This window comes from Arvicola amphibius, chromosome 4 (assembly GCF_903992535.2).
Source record: "Arvicola amphibius chromosome 4, mArvAmp1.2, whole genome shotgun sequence".
Taxonomy (NCBI): Eukaryota; Metazoa; Chordata; class Mammalia; order Rodentia; family Cricetidae; genus Arvicola; species Arvicola amphibius.
Window position 1 is genome coordinate 58,527,658 of NC_052050.1, and position 22,982 is coordinate 58,550,639.

The following is a 22,982-nucleotide window of genomic DNA, read 5'->3' on the forward strand; positions in this document are numbered from 1 at the left end:
CTTTTTTGGGGTAGATGTGACCTTGTTGGAAAAAGTGTGTCACCGTGGGAGTGGACTTCGGGGTTTCCTATGCTCAAGTTATTCCAGGGAGACAGACTACTTCTGTTGCCTGCAAGATGTAGGACTTCAGCTACTACTCCAGCACCATGTCTGCCTGCATGCCATCATGTCCCACCATGACGGTAATAGATTGAACCTCTGAACTGTAAGCGAGCCACTCCAACTAAATGTTTTCCTTTATAAGAGTTGCTGTGTTCATGGTGTCTCTTCACAGCAATAGAAATTCCAATCAAGACAACAGGGAAGCTAAAAAATAATTTTAATTCCATTATTAAATAAACATAAAAATAATCTTGAACTCATATCTTTACATGGGTAGATAACTGAGAATCATATATAAAGTATGCTTCTGTGTGATAAATGTCACATGCTGGTAAAAATATAGGCAATTAATATTTAATTGTCTGAGCTTAGAACGAGTACAGTTTATTGACTGGCCAGAATACTAAATCTAATGAAATTGGAAGATAGTACGAGAAAAAAAATGATAAGTTCTACCTTATGTCATACCTAGTGGAAGAGTGTAGGTCAGAATAAACAAGTATGCCCTTTGTTTGAGAGGTTTTATGTTATATCTTCAGGTTTTTTTTTTTGTTTTTTTTTTTTGTTTTTTTTTTTGACGGGGCTTTCTTTGTGTAATAGTTCTAGCTTTCCTTGAACTCACTTTATAGACCAGTCTGGCTTTGAACTCAGAGATCTGCCTCCCTCTGCCTTCCAAGAGCTGGGATTAAAGGCACGTTCCACCATGCCTGGCAAATCTTCTGGTTTTTAAGAAATACCCTTCAGAGCCACAAAATAATTTAAAAAGCTGGTGACCTTTATGGTCAATTTGGAACCTCTATGATAATGTAAGAGATTAGAATTAATAGACAGTGGGATTTTTTATATCTAAACTTTTAGTATTAGTTCATTTTAAAATAAAATGGATTCAGTGATACTTATTGATTACTTTTTTAAATAAACTGTTATACAAGTTAAACAATTACAAATTAATGAATGTTGTGATTCCCTAATTGGGGCATGAAGACTGAAAAATATTAAGATCTTATAGAGAACTTAATTTGTGTTTAATTATATACATGTCTTCATTAGGTAGTTAAATTTCTTAATGCCCGTCATCAGACTTGAAAATTCATTTTAGACCTTTTCTGTTTTGATCATTTCATTTTGGTTTCTTGTTCCTTCCACAAAGCAAAGAATAGCCAAACTTGATATCTCAGTATGAGTCATGGCTTCTTACAGTGAAAAGTGTTTTTCATGGATGAAAAATGTTCTTGCCAGGTGGTGGTGGCTCATGCCTTTAATCCCAACACTCGGGAGGCAGAGGCAGGTGGATCTCTGTGAGTTCGAGACCAGCCTGGTCTACAAGAGCTAGTTCCAGAACAGGTAGGGCTATTACACAGAGAAACCCTGTCTCCAGAAACAAAACAAACAAACAAAAAAGAAAGAAAGGAAGAAAGAAAAATGTTTTTAACTCACTCTCAGTAATTGTCAAGGCATGTTTTCTTAGTAAACCTTCCTTCTAGGTGGGTGGTTTTTTTTTTTTTTTTTTTTTTTTCTTGTGTAGCTCTAAAATAGGGGCTTCTAGAGGAAATCTGAGGGACTCTCCTCTCTGGGCATCTCTGCCAGCTCTGCGCTTCTCAACATGCTGCCTTTTGTAAGACTTTCACTGCTTCTGTGACCTATTAAAGTGAGTAATCCTATCTGTCCTTATGCCACTAGCCAGAAGACATGAAATAATGACAGGAGCACTTTTTTCAGTTATTCCTGTATAGTGGCAGTCTAATTACTCTGGGAATTATGCTCAATGTGGCCAAAGTAATTGGAAGCATTATCACATATAAAAAGTCTGTATTTACAAAGTTGCTGGGAAGAAGAGAACTGCCTAAAAGGAGACCATTAAAGCTGGCTTCATGAGAGAAAAGCTGCCTTGGTTCATATTTGAACTCAGACTTGTTTGTTTTCTCTCTAAACTATTCACCTAAACTATGTTTTTTTAAAAACAGTTTGAGTTGCTTTATCTCTGTTCAGTTATATGTTCCCAAAGTATTTGTAGGTGCTCCAGTGTCAGTAAAAATAAAAGAGACAATGGTTGTTAGTATGTAATGGCACAGAAGAAAGGAAAAGTGTTAGATATTACTCTGGGTGCCAACATCCTCCTGTCATGTTATTTTCCTGGGAATTGGGTGTTTCCCTCCCTTAGTCACACCATGTATGTTAAAGAGTCTCTAAAGAGAATACATCCTGTTTCCTATATATTAGCCTGGGCAGTTGCTTCCCTTCTCTCCTTTTGCTTAAGTTGAAATTTCTGTGAACATGACTGTTGTATCTCATTCCTACAGTTTTTTTTTTTTTTACTTTTTAACCCATCCTTCATACCTGTGTTCTTTTAATACAATTCTCCAAACAAAACCTCATTTCTTACTTTCTACAGAGTAGCCCAAACTTTACACTTGTTTAAATATATTCTATTATTTATTCTATGTGTTTACACATACATATGGATGTACTGGGCTGAGGGTAACTGTGGGATCAGTTCTCTCCTTGCATGTATTGGGGGCAAACTTCATCTTTTGGCTTGTTCAGCAAATGCTTTTACTCACTGAGCCACTTCTCTGGCCCTGTCAGAGCCTAATCAGCAAACTCCCTTCTTGGTAGTGTTCTACCAGAGGAGGCTTCCTATGATCTATTAAGTGTTTTTAGTACCTTTGCTCCCAGGTTATTTTGTTTGTCTAGTGTTTATCTGTCTTATATGTGGAGCACACTTATTCTCTAATATCCATGAGCCTTTCAAACCAATCTTTCTATACTGAAATTGCTTTTATCTCCCTCCCCCTATTGTTTTCTTAGTGTCTAGAAAGTGCTTGGCACATAGAACACATTCAGTCTATGTCTGAAGAATTACTTACCTACATATGTAGACTTAAGACTAAAAATTATATGAAAACGTGAGGTGTAGTATGGTCAAGGAATTGAACCCAGGGCCTAAGGCCGTGTAAGTATTTTTAACAACTGAACTACATACCCAGCCCAATGGGAGGGTTTTATGTTAAAAAAAAATTTCAGCCATATCCTTCACAGGCTAAAAGCTTTACATTTATGTATTTATTTCATGTGAGTATTTGTGCCAGTGCATATGTAACATGGAGAGGACAGAGAATAACTTGATGAAGTCAGTCCTCTCTTTGACCATGTGAGTTCAGGATGGGACTCAGGTTGTCAGGCTTTATGGCAAGCACCTTAGCTAACCACAAGCTGCCTTGGCAAGGAAGATCCTGTTATAGGATATTTTGGTTTTGATTATTCTACTTTTGAAAATGGCATGTTAAATATATGATTAAACTTTTATTTTACTGTAAATAATGCTTGGAGTAAAACTAGGTATTTTTCTATTCAGTTATTACTTAGGGTTTCTTGGAACTAGAAAGTAAGCTTATTATATGTTTGTTTTGGTACTTTATGCTTTTAAATATTTACTAACAGCAACATAAATATTTGATATACTTTGGTATATTTCCAATTTGAATTTTATTTCTTCTCTCTATATTCCCAATATTTTATTAACTTCCTAATTGTTTATGTGTTACTCTCACTACAGATATTAGATTTTGACTGGAGATTTGATTAAATTTAGTGAGAGAACCTTATGAAAATTGAAATTAAAAGATGCCAGCACCATGTCTACATGCTTATTCAGTTGCAGATTAGTCTTAGATAAAGATTTTCAAATAGGCAATTATTTTTCTTTGGGCTAACAAAATTTTTAATTATCAATATAATAATTTTTTTCTCCATAGAAAAAAGCAGAAGAAGCTCATAAAATTTTTGAAGGTCTTGGCCCAAAAGTTGAACTGGTAAGAACTTTCTGTTTTCATTTCTAATGTCATTATTGTGGTTTTTTTTTGTTTTTTTTTTTGGTTTTTTTTTTCGAGACAGGGTTTCCCTGTAGTTTCTAGAGCCTGTCCTGGAACTAGCTCTTGTAGACCAGGCTGGCCTCGAACTCACAGAGAATCCGCCTGCCTCTGCCTCCCGAGTGCTGGGATTAAAGGCGTGCACCACCACCGCCTGGCTCATTATTGTGTTTTTTAAAAATTTTTCTTGGGATAAAATGGACTATCCATTTATTTTTGGATAAAAATTATATAGCCTGGCAGAAAGTTTGTTATAATCCTAAGATAATTGTGAGTAAACTTAGTTACCTTTACCTAAGCATTATCCTGAGCATGTTTTGCCTGAACAGCCATTTCATCCCATCAGGTAGTAGGAGGAAGAAGTAATTAAAGAAAATAGACAGAGCTTATCGAACATATTGTTAGGATAAGGAATGTGTGTAATTTCTTTTTGTCTTTGAAAAGTATGATGAGGCTTACTTATAAAATATTGTAGGTTTGCATATTTCCTTAGTGGAGTAGGAAAGCAGAAGGAGATGGGGTTACAGGGAAACCTGACATGGGAAACCTGACATCTGCAGGTTTTGGTAGGATATTGCAGTATAGCCCATTTAGGTAGTCTCACAATAAAATGTTATTTTGTTACTATAAGTGCAACACTCTATACATGAATGTCATTTATTTTATAGCCACTCTATAACCAGCCATCAGATACCAAGGTGTACCATGAGAACATCAAGACGTAAGTATTTACCATCTTTGGAGTTCAATTTAAGAACATATATTCTATAAAGAAATCATTTTTGTTATCTGCGGACATTATTATAATAGTGTAGGTGTGTTTTAGATTTGTGTAATTTGCTGTTGTTTTACTATATGTTATCTTCCTCTGGCTTTTTGGGGGTTGGGGTAACAGATTTGAGTTTCCGAGGCCAAAAAATAAATTATTGCATAAACTAGCTGGTTTTATAATCTGCTAGTATAAAAAAAAAAGGTGAATACTTAACATTGAAATGGCTTACCTTGAGGCTTGAATTCTTTGCCTCCTGTTTTGTGTTTTTTTCAGTGGAGTACCTGCAAGGCGCATGATGAAGTAAGATAATGAAGCTTTTTCATTTAAGACTAGTGATGACACCGTCCCCCACCAAGCCACATCTGCCATTGCAAAGTAGAAGTGCCACGGATCATTTTATCATTATTCAAAACCCTATTCTAGGGAAATCCCTTCCATGACTCTTGCTAATGACGGTATTTGTAGACCCTTCTGCCATTTAATGTCCTGGTGCCTTGGAAGGCTCAGTCCCCTCATGTGGGTGAGGAGGCTGTTCCAGAATGTAGTTTGCTTTGCCTTGCTCATCCTACTACCAGGCCTTTATGGATGCAGATCTTGGAATAAGAAAATAAATGAAAAGTAAACTTAATTTCTTGATCTGATTGAAGTAAGAGAAGCTAGATAGGTTTTTTTTAATTGTTGTTAATTATACTTTTAGAACATTTTAGGTGAATTATTATTAAGTTGGTGAAAAAATGTGATATTTCTATTTATATGCATTTAAAAGTGTATCCAGAACATAATAATTATTTACTATTATAGTTGCAAATGAGCACATTATTATATATATTTTTTCTCTTAATATCTGAGAGTGTACAGTAATTGACTACTTTGCAGAACTGGTGGCAAATATGTTTGCATGGTAGTGTGCATGACAACTATTACAGTTGGAGTAATTTTAACTTCTGTTAAGTAAATGGTTCATAATAAAGTCATCTATTTAAGAATTTTTCTGTGAGATATTGCCATGGTCTTGAGAACCTTTAGGAGAAGATTAGGCTAAACTCATACTACTTAGCTGTTTAAATGTTTTTAAAAGGAGGATAACAGTTAAAATGTAGTTGACTACATTTAGTGACTTCCCCACAAAACTTCAGTTGGTCTTTTGTCTTCTCTCCTTCAATGTAAGCTGGGAAGCTGCACTGTTATGATTTATTTTATGTTATTTACATTGCCTGTGTTAGACTGTGTTGAGATGAGTACTGACCAGCTGACTTCACTTAAATTCTTAGTAGACATTTAAAGTTTTATTACTGATTGATATTTATTTTTGAGTAGCATATAATTGCAACCAGAGTAAATTGATACATAGCAATGGTCCCACTTTATGTTACTTTTGAAGTTCTCCGATGCACACATCTGCGTAAATCATTCAGTAGCTATTCTTCCACCACTAACATTTGCTTTGTATGAAATAGCAAATGTGATTTTTAACAATTCTTTTCATCTCTTGACTGCTTTGTCATTCACCCAGCTACTGATTGTCTATGATTATTTGAGTGGAGCCAGTGTCATTGTTATTCTTGAGTGACACATAATCCAAAAGTTTATTTTTATTTTCATTGGCTTTGTATTTATGTCTGAATAATCAGCATGGTGTTATTTCTGTAAGTAGATGGGATATAAATATTTATATATTTGAACCTGCATGACATTGTTTTAAAAGGTTACAGTGCTTCCACGTTAAAAAGTGACACTGTTATTAAGGCATGTGAGAAATTTTCCTGTCTTGTCAGATTGCCCTTTGTTGCTCCGTAGACTGTTGTGTCATATCTGTGGGAGAGAGATGTTCTGTTTTGAACAGCAGTCACATCTTTCTAAATGTGTTGGTGTATATTCTCCTTCTAGGAGGGAAGTACCTGCAAAAGGTTCCTTTTCTCTTTTATTTCTCTTTCCAAAGTATACGAAGATGTTTGTATCATCAGAATTTTTAAGAATTAGTTATCCCTTAATTATAATTTAAAAACAATATATGTCTCAAAATTAGTTGCATGAATTAAAAGTTAACTGTATTATCTTGTTATAGAATGGCAGGAATTTTAGATCTAATTGCAAAAATTATGCAGTTTTATTTTGCAGGGTGAAAAAAAGCTTAAGATTAGCTCTGATTGCACCATAAGTTCTTAAGTGGGTTGCCTGTCTCCAATGTCTGCAGAAAGTGAACACAGCTTAAGTTGTGCTTTTTCTTAATGTTCTGCAACCATATTTTTCTCTTCTAGAAACCAGGTGATGAGGAAAAAACTCATTTTATTTTTTAAAAGAAGAAATCATGCAAGAAAACAAAGGGTGAGGTCCTATCCTTGTTAACTGAAATCTGTACAGCTTTTCCATTCATGTCATTTAGGCTTTCCCTTTCCCATTAATAACTGATCCTTGATTATATTGAGTACAAATGCTGATTCAGAAAGTAACTGAATGTGTGACTTAAATATGAGTCTAATCCTAGTAACATTGCAATACCACATTTAACATCATTATCAAATTAATTTCATTAGTCATTTATGTAATATTTTTATTCAGCAAAATGGTGAGTAGTCAAGAAAAAAGGGCTAATCAGTAGAACATCTGCTTTCAGTGTGTTAGGACGCAAACACATATTGGTAAGTTATGGTCATGCTGATGAGACATTGCTCTCTGTCCTTTGGAAAAACTAACTGATCAGTGTCTTCAGATTGAAATAGTTTCTCATTTAATTATACAGTTTGCTGTCTAAAAGTTTTATGGTTATAACCATAAAAATTAAGTTTCAAAGAATATCCTTATTTTTGAAATATGTTCATACTAATTTTACAGATACAATTTAAATTCAGATTTTTAATAAAATGAAATTCTTTGAGCCTGTTTTTGAAATGAACTTTACCGTATATTTAATGACCTGACAGCTTAACAAATTGTAAAGATCAGTTTATTTGCTGTAACACTTTTGTAATTTGTATTTGCCAGTGTTATTCTTTATATACTATCTTAAATAACTGGTATTGAATATTTTTCTTCCCAAGAACCTATAAATATTAAGTGAGAAACCAGCTTTTTTGTTCAGTCATTTTATTGTAATTCTGGTACTTGCTAAATTAGTCCTCTGGTTATGTAATCACTGGAGCATAACTTTTTCATGCTTTGGAAGAATTGTACTTTATGTGTTTACTGATTTGTTTAATAAGTATTAATCAGTTGTGTATGTTCCATGTATTATTCCAGAAGAGCAAGTTAAATTGTCATACTGTTTGACTCTTAGGGAGCAGATACGTCAGCATGCAGGTTCAGTATTGTGATTATAATGTGATCTCATACAAAAAGCAAGAGTGTAAAGTCAGATGCCTAAAGTAGATGTGATTCAGGGACGGCCACTAATCAGGAAAGCCAATATTCTGCAAACTTATACAAGCAGAGGGAAGAGATTCAGTGAAATAGCTAATGTGTTCAGAACTCTCTGAGTTTAGAGTGAGTAAGCTGGGAAGGGTGGGGGTGATAAGGGACACTGGAATTCAGCGACACAGTGTTCAGAGGCCATCTATAAGATTTTGTATAAAATTCAGAGGGCACTTCTTTTTAAGTTTTTAAACTGAGGTGGTATAAAGTTCAGGTTTGTATTTTAAGAATTTACATCTGGGGTTGCAAATGTGACTTAGTGGTAGAGTGCTTGCTTAGCAAGAATTGAAGCCCTGGATTGGATCCCTGGCACCAAATAAACTGTTCGGTATCACATGCCTGTAATTTCCACTTGAGAGGTTGAAGCAGGGAGATCAGAAGTTCAAATCATGCTCTGTTACAAAGTGGATTTGAGGCCAGCCTGAGATTATGAGAAAGCCTATAACAACAACAAAAGAATTTGCATCTGGCTGTAACACTGGGAATGCATGGGAAGATCTGAACACTTACCTAGCGTGGACCAGGTTCTTCCATCTTCTCTGCTTTGGAAAGTAACACAAATTGTGTGGCCCACATTTACTAGATGATTGCTTCACTCTGGATGATGACAGTGTTGACTTTACTTATGGTGTTGGGAATAGAGAGAGAAAATATGTGAAGTACACAAAAGGCACATGGGTGTTGGAAGGAATGATGAGGGAATGGGGTGAGGAAATAGTCTTCTGTCTGGTCATTCTTAGGTGACTAAAGTTAGCGGTGTTCCTAAGGTCCTTCTCACGTTTCCTCTTTCTGGGTATCAGATATTTACATAGTTCAATGCCCATAATGGAAAATGGAATTGTAATTCACTTGCTTAACCAAAAGCATTATTTCTTGATTTCATGTTTCTTAACCAGATTTCTTCTTACGATGATGAATAGCTAGTTTTAGCCTTTTCCATTCTAGCAGAGAATAGTTATATTAGTAAATAAGAAGAAAAAAAGTGAAATATCACATCCTCCAATGATAGAGAAGCTGTTAAATGTGCATGTTTTCTCTGACAGTTTAGATTGGTACCAAACAATGCTGAACAGTTGCATTTAAGATCGATTTGAGCAACGGTTCTCAACCTGTGGGTTACAGTTCCTTTGGAGGTTGAACAAGCAGACCATGGGAAAACACAGATATTTACATTACAATTCATAACGTTAGCAAAATTACGGTTGGGAAGTAGCAATGAAAATAACTTTATGGTTGGGAATCAACACAATATGAGCAACTGTATTAAAGGCTCACAGCATTAGGAAGGTTGAGAACCAGTGGGTTAGATTAAATGTTGAACTATGCTAATGTTTTTAATTTTCCTTTCTTTTTGACAATGAAGGCATGTTATCAGGAAAATCAAAATAGATGGTTAGCCACTACCAGTGGTTATCAATGAGTTTGTTAATTTGTATAATGATAATTAGTGAAAAGTGCAGGGAAAGTACACCTTGTGTTTTCATGTAAGGAAATTGTTCCATTTCTCCTGTCAGACCAAGAACAAATTGTCATTCTTGGCTGTGTCATACAAGCCAAATGTACTTCCCTTTTCATCTTAAGAAATGGAATATATTTTAAAGGCTTACCAAATCATAGAGTTCAGTTTAATTGTTATTAATTTGCTACGGGTGTTTAATAGGAACAAAAAATCTGCCAGCGTTATGATCAGCTCATGGAGGCATGGGAGAAAAAAGTGGACAGAATAGAAAATAATCCCCGGAGGAAAGCAAAAGAAAGCAAAACAAGGGAATACTATGAGAAGCAGTTTCCAGAAATTCGAAAACAAAGAGAACAGCAAGAAAGATTTCAACGGTATGTAGTTTGGTGTTTAGTAATTCTAATTTTTCCCCTTTACATCATAAAGGAGTTTTGGGTTTTTGAGGTGGGGTTTCTCTGTGTAGTCTTGGCTCTTTTTGGCTGGCGTCGAACTCAGACATCTGTATCTGCTTTATAAGTGTTAGAATTAAATGGTGTGTGCCACCACTGCCTGGCAAGAATTTTTAATGTCGAACTTAAGTTTTTAAAATTACACTTATTATTCTTTTATGGGGTGCATGTGGGAAGCTCATGTGCCATAGTAACACTGATGTGAAAGTCAGAGGACAAATGGTGGCAGTCAGCTCTTTGCTCCTATCAAATAGGATTGGCCTCAGGTCATCAGATCTGGTGACAAACCCATGAACTATTTTGCTGTCTCTTAGGAAGAATTAAAAACTTCCTTATGAACCAGTTAGGATTTTTTTTTTTTAGTGAACTTAATACTATTTCTTTATATTTAATTTTCATGTTATATCTAAGTAAATATTTTGAAATTTCCTTTCATTCTGTTTGTTTGTTTGTTTGTTTGTTTATTTATTTATTTTTGCGTGTGAGTGTTTTATCTGCATACATGTCTATGTACCACATGCACAACTGGTGCCCGTGGAGGCTAGAATTGGAATCCCTGGAACTAGAGTTACAGACAGCTGTGAACTACCATGTAGGTTTTGGGAACTGAACCTGAGCTATCACCGGCCCAAGTCTTAAATTCATAAAAGTACTAATTTTTTTCAAAATGACAGTTAATAAAAACAGAACTGAATGTTCCTTGATAATCATAAACATAATGAAAAAGATTGAAATTGATTATTAATCAAAAAATTCTATGGAGCTAATGAGAGAGCTTTGTGGTTAAGGGTATTTGCTATTCTGGCAGAGGACCTAGATTTGGTTACATGGGGTCTGATGCCTTCTTCTGGCATCTATTGTTACCAGTCGTGTATGGTACACCAACATACATGTAGATGAGACACGTAAAATGAAAAATAAGATTAAAAAAAGTCATTGTTTGAAGATAGTTTCTCTGTGTATTCCTGGCTGTTCTGGAACTTGCTCTGTTTTCTAGGCTGGCCTCAAACTCAGAGATCCATCTGCCTCTGCCTCCTGAGTGATGGAATTAAAGGCGTGTGCCACCCACCACTGCTATACTTATGTGTATGTATGTATATGTATATATATATACACATATATAAATATATATACACGTCTGTGTATATATATTATTATAATAATGTCAAAAATTATCTACTAAACTCTCCCCAAATTGTTTTTATAATATCAAAAATTAATATATACATATATACAAATAATTTATTTAGTGAAATGGAATCTTTTTATGTAGCTCTGGGTGGCTTGAAACTTGCTGTGGAGATCTGTCTATCTTCAATCTTCCAGAGATCCATCTGCCTTTATCTCCCAAGTGCTGTGATTAAAAGTGTTCATCACCATGTACCACACTCTTTTTTTGTTTGTTTTACTTTAAGAGAATAGGTGTAAAACAACATCACTAATTCTCACCAAAGGTACAAATAAGTATTTTGCAAACATCTTAAAGTTGACTTTCTCTCTTCACTGTTTTTCCTTACATTTTAGAAATGTTCAGTGTATTTTTCCAAGCTTGCTTTTCTATTCTTTAGAATCCAGACAAAAGAGAGACATGACATTGCAGGTAGAGTTTCTCTGTTTTGGCAGCTGCTCCCAAATAACCATCTAGAGATTTACGCTTGGCTGATGGCTCAGGCTTATTACTAGCTAACTCTTACATTTTAAATTAACCATATTTCTTATCTATCCTCTGCCTTTTTTTTTTTTTTTTAGCATGGCACATTCATCCTCTTTCTGTGTTTCCTTTAGACTCCCAAGACTCCCTCTTCTCAGCATTTTCTCTGCCCCCAAAAAATCCTGTCTAGCCATTGGCCAATTAGCTATTTATTAACAATTAGAGCAATACTTATTTACAGTGTACAAAGATTGTTCCACAGCATGACATCAATAAGTTTTTTGGTTTTATTTATTTATTTTGTTTTTGTTTTGTTTTTTTGTTTTTTCAAGATAGAGTTTCTCTGTGTAACAGCCCTGGCTGTCCTGAAATTCACTTTGCAGACCGGACTGGCCTCGAACTCACAGAGATCCACCTGCCTCTGCCTCCCGAGTACTGGGACTACAGGTGTGCACCACCACCACCGGGCCATTAAATTCTATTTTTAATACAGATTCTCCATTACTAGTTCCACTACTTTTTCTTTTAATTTCTATCTGTCTGTCTGTCTAGATATATATCTAAATATCTTTTTAATTTTTATGTGCATTGGTGTTTGACTTATATGAGTGTCTGTGTGAAGGTGTCGGTCCTCCTGAAACTGGAATTTACAGACAGTTGTGAACTGTCATGTAGGTGCTGGGAATTGAACCCAGGTACTCTGGAACAGCAGCCAGTGTTTTTAACCACTGAGCCATCTCTCCAGCCCAGTGTCACTATTTTAACTTGAGTATTATAGCCATTCATTCATCCATCCATCCATCCATCCATTCATTCATTCATTCATTTTTTATGGTGCTAGTGATCAGCCCTAGGTCTTTTTTATATATATATATTTATTTTTTTATTATGTATACAATATTCTGTATGTGTGTATGCCTGCAGGCCAGAAGAGGGCACCAAACCCCATTACAGATGGTTGTGAGCCACCATGTGGTTGCTGGGAATTGAACTCAGGACCTTTGGAAGAGCAGGCAATGCTCTTAATCGCTGAGCCATCTCTCCAGCCCCCCAGCCCTAGGTCTTGATGCATGCAGGGTAAACACTTTACCAACAGAGCTGTATCCCTAATCCAACATATTAACTTAAATCTCAGTATTAATACTTAATTTTTGCTAATTTGGTAGTGACTTATGTATACCATTTGAAAATATTCAATGAATCTTGGGTAGGTTTTTTTGACTCCTATTGGGTTAAAAAATCCCATCTAATAAAGAAGAGAGTGATTAAGGGAGACACCCAACATCAACTTTGGTATTCTTTTTGCATCTGCACACATTTGCAGGCACACCTGCATTTTGAATGTGAACCCACACAGATGTACATACCAAAGAAGTCCCATTTTGTATTCTGTATTTGTATAAGACCTGTACATGATCAATAAAACCATCAGTCAGCATTCCAACAAATGGCAGAAATTGAGACTCTGGGTTACACAAAAACTAAGCATAAAACCCCACTAGAGGATGTGAATGAGGAGGCAGGTACTGGAGGTGTATACGATCAAGATAAGTTACTTATATGTAAAACTGTTAAAGAATGAATGCAATATATTTTATTTAAAAAAATCTCACTTTGAGCCAGGTAGTGGTGATGCATGTCTTTATTCCCAGGATTTGGGAAGCATAGGCAGGCAGATCTCTGTGAGTTTGAGGCTAACGTGGTCTACATAGTTCCAGTATCAATGATAATTTGTTGCATTTTCATAAAAAGTCTTAAAATATATTTGTATTTCCTTTTCATATTTAGAGTTGGTCAGAGGGGAGCTGGTCTTTCAGCCACCATTGCTAGGAGTGAGCATGAGATTTCTGAAATTATTGATGGTCTTTCTGAGCAGGAGGTAAGAAAATTAATTCAAGTTAATTCATTAGTTATTTAAGCATTTCTGCCCTGTAGCCCAAGGGGTAAAGGTTTATCAATATGTAAATACAAATTGTTAGATAATAGTGCTTGAATGATATCAGAGAATAAGACCAACTACTATTGGGATTTAAGCAATGTGATTAAAATTTGCACAAAGATTGTTTTGTCATCAAGAGACCAGGGAATAGTTAAGGAAATAGTTCTGATGGTCTAGTGGTGGTGCGCCTTTAATCCCAGCATTTAGGAAGCAGGCAAGCAGATCTCTGTTAGTTTGAGGCCAGCCTGAACTACAGAGGGAGTTCCAGGATGGCCAAGGAACAATGCTGTGGGAAGCAGAGGCAGGTGGCCAGCATATTGAATCTTGTTCCAGAGTCCCGTGTTCTTTTCTTTCTATTGAATCAAGTCTACTTTTCCTAACGTATTTCTACAGCCCCCATTAAAAGCTAATGTTTGCTCTAGGCTTTGGGACTCAAATAATGGGGTGAACTATCAAATTACTCAGTCCTATCAAGTTAAATTACTAGTGAGGGAGAGAAAAATTTCTAATTAGTCTGTACATACTGCCTGTATTTAATTTACATTTTAGTAGCTGTTTGTATTAGTTTTCCTCTAGGGTGTGAAAATAGCCTGTTCTTATAGAGTGTGTATTTGAATTGATCTGTGTTTTAAAGTTTTTTTGCATCTACTCATTGTTTGTCATATGTGTATATAATTATTTATCAGCTCTTGTCACTTGAGCCTTAAGGAGGTAGAACATCAAATGATGGCTTTCATGAGCTGCCTCGGTACTCAGAACTTTGTACCAATTAAAGTAGACTTGTGCTTGGTAGTGGTTTCATAGGCCTTTAATCCCATAATCTGTGAGTTCAAAGCCAGCTTGGTCTACAGCATGAGTTCCTGGACAGACAGGATTACACAGAGACCCCATCTTTAAAAAAAAAAAACAGAAAAGAAAAGAAAAAAAATTAGACTTGTGCCAGTGGTTTTATCTTTCTTTCTCATTTCTGATTATTGTTTTCCTGAGGAGAAAATCTGAAGTGACTTTTGAACCTTGGTTGGGAGGATTGTAATACTCAACCGCAGAGAGATGTAGCACACTGTGTAAGGAAGATATCTCCATGCGCTCTTACATAATGGCCAAGTGTTAGGTCTCAGCACTTCTGTTTTTCTTTTTCTTTCCTTTCACTTTGCTTTTTTTTTGTCCTTACAATGTCATTGCACATATTAGCATAATTTCTATCTAGGCTAGGAAAGAGACATAACACCTTTTTTTTTTTTGCAATACATTTAAGTTATTGTTAGAAGATGTTTTCTGAAATCTTAAGTACATAATGCATATAGTCTTGCATGCTCTCAATACAAGTGATATACTTAGGAGCTTTAAAACACAACCATTCTATATTGCTCTTAAAATCATTGGAAAATGCATGATTGATAATATTAAATTTGTAGGTATAATTTCTATAATGACTAAATCTGTATTAAATTTTGTGCTTGTTTTTCTGTGCACTCCATTTGGGTACATCTGAAAGCATTGCAAGGAAGCTTATCGGTTGAAGTGATTTCAAGCTAATGTGTTAGTGCCAAACACTCGTGTTCAAACTGATTGAATATACCCTCTGGAGCTAGACACTTAGCGAGGACTTGACAACTTGGAAATCGTTTTAGAAAAAAAAAAACCCTTAAATATAGATAAATACTACAGCTTTATGACCAAGTTTTTTTAAACACAAAATTGTGTTTATAAATATTTTAAAGTATTCTTTGGAAAAAATCATACATATGCGATAGATTCAACTGGTTTAGATTATAATGACAAAAACGTTAAAATTTTAAATTACATTCTGGTTATTTATCCCCCCCCCCCCCCCCCCCCCACAGGGTTTCTCTGTGTAACAGCTCTTGACTGTCCTGGAACTTGCTCTGTAGAACAGGTGGCCTCGAACTCATAGAGATCTGCCTGCCTTTGCTTCCCAAGTGCTGGGATTATAGATGTGTGCTGCTACTGCCCAAAATCTAAATTTTAATGGGTTACATTAAATTAGCAAAGAGTATTTAATATTATGTGAGTTAAATAGTTTAAGATCAAGGACTTTAAGATCCTAAGACATTTGTTACTTGTTTTTCTATCTCTAAAATCATGCTATGATTCTTTTTTATATCTACAATGATGATGAAAGGCTGGGGAGTTGCTCAGAGGATAAAGCCCCTTCCTGTGCAAGTGTGAGGACCGGAGTCTGTCGATGCCAGCCTGGGTGTGCTGGTCTGCCAATAGTTCCAGTGCTTAAAAGGGTGGCTGGCAAGACTAACCTGCTTAGGCAAGCTGTGGGTTCACTTAAAAAGACCCTACCTCCATGAATATAGTAGTGAGCAATGGGGAGAACTCTCAGAGATGCTCTCTGATGTCCATGTGAATACACAGGCTTAAAAAAAAAAAGAACTAAAATTATGTTGAGACTAGTTTTTAAACGAGACGATTATTTTCTGTCTTCTACATAAAACAATTGCATTGTTTTTCAAATATCAATTGCCTTAAGATTTCCTCAGAATAATAAAGGAAAAGCTGGGTGTGGTATCTTATACTTGTACCTCACCTCTGCATTGAGGGGCTGTGACAAGAGGATTACTTCAAATTTGAGGCCAGTCTGAGCTATAGATTCTTGGCCTGGATTCTGCCCCCCCCCAAAAGAAAGAAATGACAAACAAATATTCCAAACAAAACCAACCCAAAGGTAGTAGTTTTTTTAAAGTGAAGTTTCTGTTTGTAATTTATATAATTTGGTATAAAAGTGTTAAAAATAATCATATAGGACTGGAGAGATGGCTCAGCAGTTAAGAGCCCTGACTGCTCTTCCAGAGTGCTTGGGTTCAATTCCTAGCACCCACGTGGCATCTCACAACTATCTGTAAAAGATCTCCAAGATCTTTTACCCTCACACAAACATAAATTCAGGCAGATAAAATAAAACTTATTAAAAAAGCGATAATCATGTAACATGGCATTATTGTCATTAAATTACTGATACTTTTTAAATTTTTGTTTTGTCTTTTTGTTTTTGAGATAGGGTTTCTCTGTGTAGCTCTAGCTGTCTTGGAACTTGCTTTGTAGATCAGGCTGGCCTCCAACTCACAAAGATTCGCCTGCCTCTGCCTCCCAAGTGCTGGAATTAAAGGTGTGCGCCACCACTGCCTGGCCTGATACTTTTCTTTTTAAACTCCTAAAGTCTATAGCTCTCTAAAATTTCTAGTTTAAATATTATTCTAACTAAATTGCATTTATTTCTTGCAGAATAATGAGAAACAAATGCGGCAGCTTTCTGTGATTCCACCTATGATGTTTGATGCAGAACAAAGAAGGGTCAAGTTCATCAATATGAATGGGCTTATGGAGGATCCAATGAAAGTTTATAAAGATAGACAGTTTATGAATGTTTGGACTGACCATGAAAAGGAGATCTTTAAGGACAAGTAATTTAATGGTTAAATTATTCTCTAATAGACATTCATATACATTGGTAAAAGTATTTTGCGTTACTTAAGAGTGAAATATTTCCACAAAACTTTCATCCTAATTTGACATTGGAAAAGATAGTGTGAGAAATAGAAAAATTCATCTTCCTGTAAGTTTGTAGGTGGGACAATGGTTGACAGATAAGAAATGGGGATGTGAGCCTTAATCCTCGCACTGGAGAGGCAGAGGAAGACAGATCTCTGTGAGTTCTGCAGTCCAGGACAGCCAGGGATACACAGAGAAACACTGTCTCAGGAGAAAAAAAAAGAAGAAAATTAGAAACAACAGGGTGTTGTGGTATATGCTTTTCATCCTTCACACTCCTGAGGCAAAGGCTAGTTTGTCTCCGAGTTCAAGGCCAGCCTGATCTAAATAGCTCTCCTTCCCCCTACCATGCCAGTAGCTTTTCAACTGGGATTGTGGTCTCAAGAGCCGTGTCCCTTCCATACTGGAATGTGGGAAGACTCTATGGCACAGGTTTTGTGCTGCTAAATTTTATTTTGAGTTTACAAATGCAATGATGATGTCATATCCAGAAGACAGCACTCCTTCCCATCTTTCAGCTCTTATATTTTCTTCTGCCCTCTTTTTTTCTTTTTCTTTTTCTTTTTCCTCCCTGTTTTCTGAGTTTCTGGGGGAAATCCATGATGTTATAGAAATCTTCTTTATGGTGTTGAGTGATGTATTCTTAGTACTTTTTTTTATTTTTTAAACTCAGGTTTATCCAGCATCCAAAAAATTTTGGACTAATTGCATCCTACTTGGAAAGGAAGGTAAGAAAAACTTAGACTGAGATGTTTTTAGGCTTTTGATATTGTGTGTGTGTGTGTGCTCTAACAAGCAGGAGTAGTTAATTAGAATTGATTTCACAAAGGATTGTGATAGGTAAAAAGATTCTGGTGACATTATAATACCATAAAATATGTATAAAATGATAATTATAATTGCATTATAACCCCAAGCACAGGGACTAGAGATGGTTCAGTGGCTAAGAGTGCTTACTGCACTTACAGAGAACCTGAATTTGGTTCCTAGCACCCACATAAGATAGCTTACAATCAACTGTAGCTCCAGTTCAGTGTGATCTAACACCTCTATGGCTTACACATACCTACACATGTGCACATACATATAGTTAGAAATAAATATTGCTGGGTGTAGTAGTACCTGAGTTTAATCCCAGCATTGAAGAAACAGAAGGCCAGCCTGCTATACATAATGTGTTCTAGGCTCTCCAGAGCTGCATACAAACGTCTTAAAAAATTGAGCCAGGTGGTGGTGGCACAAGCCTTTAATCCCAGCACTAGGGAGGCAGAGGCAGGAGAATTTTTGTGAGTTCGAGGCCATCATGGTCTACAAAAGCTAGTTCCAGGACAGGCACCAAAGCTACAGAGAGAAATCCTGTCTTGAAAAAACAAAAAACAAAAAACAAAAAAAAAAAAAAAAGAAAAAGTCTTAAATTATGTAAGTAAATGGAATCCTTAGCATAAACCAAAAACAGTTTTCATCATTTATCAGAACTGATCTGATCTTCTGTTCCCCAAATAATTTATTAATTTTGGTAATTTTTAAAGGTTATTAGCTCTCTGGCTTAAATATCAGGCCTGATTTCCTTTTGCTTTTTAAAAATTTTTTATTTTTGTAGTCAAGTAACTTTAATGTTTTTGATTAAAACATTAGAAGAGACAGTGAGTATTTACATGTATAGGAGAAGGAAAATGTATTACTAGTTAACAAAAATATGTTGAATGTCTGATAGAGCTTTGTGTCTTTCCCATAGTTTGGATCAAGGCAACTGTAGATGTCTTGTATGATAGTTCACTTGTTGTTTGTCTAGCCTAGATATACTTAAGGCCATATGTTTTTGTCTTTAATTCATGATCTTATACTAGAAAATTTTCTTGAAAATATTTTATTTATATTTCAACATGAAATAAAATATATAAAAATTAAGTAAAATATTTTTCATTATAGAAATAAAAGCACACATTAAATGTTTTTTTTTTCATTACAGAGCGTGCCTGATTGTGTTTTATATTACTATTTAACCAAGAAAAATGAGAATTATAAAGCCCTAGTGAGAAGGAATTATGGAAAACGGAGAGGCAGAAATCAGGTGTGTTAATTTTACTACATAAATGTTTCAAAATTGATAAATATGAAGACAAAAGAAAATTCAGGTATTATTTGCAATCCACAATTTAAAATATGCTTGGGCTGGAGAGATATCTTGGAAGCTCAGAGTGCAAACTGTTCTCATAGTTTTATTTCTAGCCACCTACATGTGGCCTCTCACAAGCACCTCTAGAAGTCCTACTCGAGGAGATCAGATGTTCTCCCATTGCCTCCATGGGCACATGGACTTTAATGCATATGTCCATACACAGACAGAAACAAGTATATACGCGTGCGCAAACGCACGTGCGCACACACAAATACACACGAGAATCTCTGTGTGTGTGAAAAGTAGTTTTATTTTATGTAAAAGAACTGATTGCTCCTGTAGAGGACCCAGTTTGGTTTTAAGCACCCCATATTAGGTGTCTCACTACTGCCTGTAAGTCCAACTTCAGAATATCTGATGTCTATACTCTTCTGGTATCCTTTGGTGTAAGTGCATGCACACACACACATGCACACAAAAACAAGCAAACAAAGCAAGCAAACAAACAAAACCAGGCAATGATGGCACTTGCCTTTAATCCCAGCACCCTAGAAGCGGGTGAATCTCTGAGTTTGCGGCCAACCTAGTCTACAGAGAGAGTTCCAGGATAGCCAGGGCTACAGAGAAAAACTTTGTCTCAATAATAAACAAACAAAAACAAAAAAATGGAAGAATTTGTTTCATTAAGACATGATATGTATTCATTCATTCACACCTGTTAAATGTGTCATCATGAAGGTACATGCAGATAGAATTTTTGTGTTCTATGTCTGCTCAATGATCAGTGCTGCCAGGCAAGTCATTGTTAAAGAACACATTCTTTATTTTCTCAGAAATTTGTGCTTTTCCTGTGTTGACACCATTTCTGTTCCTATCTTTACATTTGCATATTTTTGTTTTTCAAAGTATTCAGAAACATGTATCATTTAGCAATTTTGAATTTGGAAGGATTTCTGTCTAAACTGTTAGGTAGTCAGTAGTTAGGAAGAGTGTTTTAGAGAGGCTAAAATTTGAGTATAATCTCAAGAGATTCATACCTATGCCTGTTCTGATAATTTTTATTTCCAACCTTGGATTTTGCATTTGTGTGTAATAGCAGTATCCCTACCTGTGATCGTCAACACTGTGCGTGTTGGCCGAGTCCTGAGAGTGCGGTGTACACGCGTGGGGCGCTCAGCAGAGCGCGGCTGTCCTTGTCTTCACTGCCCCACCACTGCCTGTTTGCCTTGCCTGACAGCTTTCATTCTCTGGAAGTTTCAAAATCTAGTTATTTTGAAGGCATTAATTTTTAATATATTTTGACAAGATTGGCATAAGAAATTTTATTGAGTATATTTAAAAGAAAACATGCCTAGTAATAAAATAGCTGCATTCTCTCTGCCCCCTTTACACTGTCAGACAACTCAGTCATTTTGTTTCTAGGCAACTTAAAGAATCTCCTAAGTGGGGATTCACCAATTTTTCTGTTTTATTAACTTGAGAGTTTTGTTCTCATTTTCTAGATGGGTTTTCTGTGTACCCCTGGCTGTCCTGGAACTCATTCTGTAGACCATGCTGGCCTCAGACTCAAGAGATCAATCTGCCTTTGCCTTCAGTTCTAGAATTCAAGGTGTGCGCCACTACCACCCAGCTTAACCAGAGAATTTTTCTTCTTTTCTTTTTTCTTTCTTGCTTGCTTGCTTTGCTTTGCTTTGCTTTCTTTTCATTTTTTGGGGGGAGATTGGGGGGGACGACAGGGTTTCCCTGCGTAACATTCCTAGCTGTCCTGGAACTAGTTCTTGTAGATCAGACTGGCCTCGAACTCATAGAGATCTGCCTGCCTCTGCCTCCCGAGTGCTGGGATTAAAGGCGTGTGCCACCACCGCTCAGCGAGAATTTTTCATTTGTATAAGTAAAATGTATATATAGGTGTTAGGAATATAGTCATATATAGCAGTGATGAGTTTCCTCATCATCTGTTGCTTGATGCTGCTCTAAGATTCCCCAGGCAGTGATCACATTGAGTACAGATGCCTTTCACTTTTTCAGTTTGAATTTTCATTTGTTTTTATATTGTGCTGTTTCATTTGTAGTAAATATCTTATTTTATGCTAGGAGGAACCTGCCTAGCTGTTGACTCTTAAGGTCAGTTTTAAAGGAAAGAGAAACCCAGACAAGAACTGCTTGCATCTGTTAAAGGCACTTTTAGGAAAGTTTCCTTTTGAATGGGCCTATTCTTCTGCAGCCAGCCTGCCAGGACTATTGAGGTTAGAACTTATCACTTACATCTTGGACCACATATACTGGTGATTTTCTACATATTTGCCTAAACCAAAAGTAACTCCACCTAGCTCATTTTTAAACAAGAGGTATTTCCTTCTTCTCTTTAAAGTTAGTGATATGATTGGTCTTTATCAAATTGCTCAGAAGTAAGTCTTAGGTTTCTGGTGGCATTGTCACCTTGTCTTACTGCTACTTTATCAGCATGCAGAATGCTGAGGTAACCTCTAGAAAAGTATCGTGTACTTGAGTAGATTTTAATGCAACAAGACTGCCATTTCCACATTTTCTGCAGGGCTGGGAAGTGCTGCCTTCTTCTCACAGGCTGATTTAATGCAGTGCTCTAGTTGCTCATCACTCCCTTATACCAGGGAACTGAAGTCAGATCTTGCCTAAATTTCAGGCAGCAGGAAATGTGTGGGATTTTAAAACACTGAAGTATATGGGAAATAAGATTATTTGTATTTGTATTATTGAATTCTAGGGAAAATTTTCCCTTTCTTCTTCTCCTCCTCCTCCTTCTTCCTCCCCCCTTTTTTTTTTTTGTTTTTTTTTTTCTTTTTTTTTTTTTTGTTTTTCAAGGCAGGGTTTCTCTGTAGCTATGGAGCCTGTCCTGGAACTAGCTCTTGTAGACCAGGCTGGCCTCGAACTCACAGAGATCCACCTGCCTCTGCCTCCCAAGTGTCTTCCTTATCTTCTATTTAATTGGTATGGATGAGCCATTTTATTGATTACAAAGCTAACATACGGGCGAGAGTCACAGCTCAGTGGTAGAGCATTTGTCTAGCATGTAGAAAGCTCCAGGTTTAATTCTTAGTATTGTAAAAGCAGCAGACAACCCAAGAAGCTACAGCAAAAGAAAAATAAACATTACTGTGGGCTGGAGTGATGGCTCAGTGGTTAAGAGCATTGCCTGCCCTTCCAAAGGTCCTGAGTTCAATTCCCAGCAAACACATGGTGGCTCTCAACCATCTGTAATGAGGTCTGGTGCCTTCTTCTGGCCTGCAGGCATACACGCAGACAGAATATTGTATACATAATAAATAAAAAGTACTTTAAAAAATCTTTAAAAAACTCTCTAAAAAAGCTAACATACTAAACTAAAGGAGACTTTGTTAGTAGCATGCCATATTGCTGCTTCAGAGCAACAGTTGATTGATTGTTTAGGGGTTGGGTAATTAGCATTTGAAATACGTCTTGTGCCCACCTCCTGCTAGAAATGGGAAGCCAGAGTTGAATAAATCATTCCCATTTGTAAAATATATCATCTTATAGTTGTAAAATACACATTTGGACCAGGCTGTGGTGGAACACGCATTTAATCCCAGCACTCCAGAGGCTGAGACTGGCAGATCTCTTGAGTGTTCAAGGCCAGTCTGGTTTACAGAGTGAGTTCCAGGGCAGCCAGGGCTACACAGAGAAACCCTGCCTCTAAA

The 22,982-nt window shown here is 36.2% G+C and overlaps 1 protein-coding gene across 18 annotated transcripts in view; it reads left to right on the top strand.

Moving 5' to 3' along the window:
- Ncor1 (nuclear receptor corepressor 1) overlaps positions 1–22,982 on the top strand; it is a 162,619-nt gene that overhangs the window by 57,521 nt on the left and 82,116 nt on the right. For 11 of the 18 annotated variants that reach the window (XM_038324739.1, XM_038324736.1, XM_038324741.1 and 8 more), the window contains exons 7-15: positions 3,858–3,914; positions 4,640–4,692; positions 5,017–5,043; positions 7,002–7,068; positions 9,812–9,984; positions 13,499–13,589; positions 16,902–17,080; positions 17,842–17,896; positions 19,138–19,239. In XM_038324739.1, the coding sequence (XP_038180667.1) occupies positions 3,858–3,914; positions 4,640–4,692; positions 5,017–5,043; positions 7,002–7,068; positions 9,812–9,984; positions 13,499–13,589; positions 16,902–17,080; positions 17,842–17,896; positions 19,138–19,239 (804 nt within the window). Of the gene's footprint in view, positions 1–3,857; positions 3,915–4,639; positions 4,693–5,016; positions 5,734–7,001; positions 7,069–9,811; positions 9,985–13,498; positions 13,590–16,901; positions 17,081–17,841; positions 17,897–19,137; positions 19,240–22,982 lie in introns of those variants that run through there. The other 7 variants (XM_038324743.1, XM_038324744.1, XM_038324749.1 and 4 more) reach the window with 2 other exon arrangements.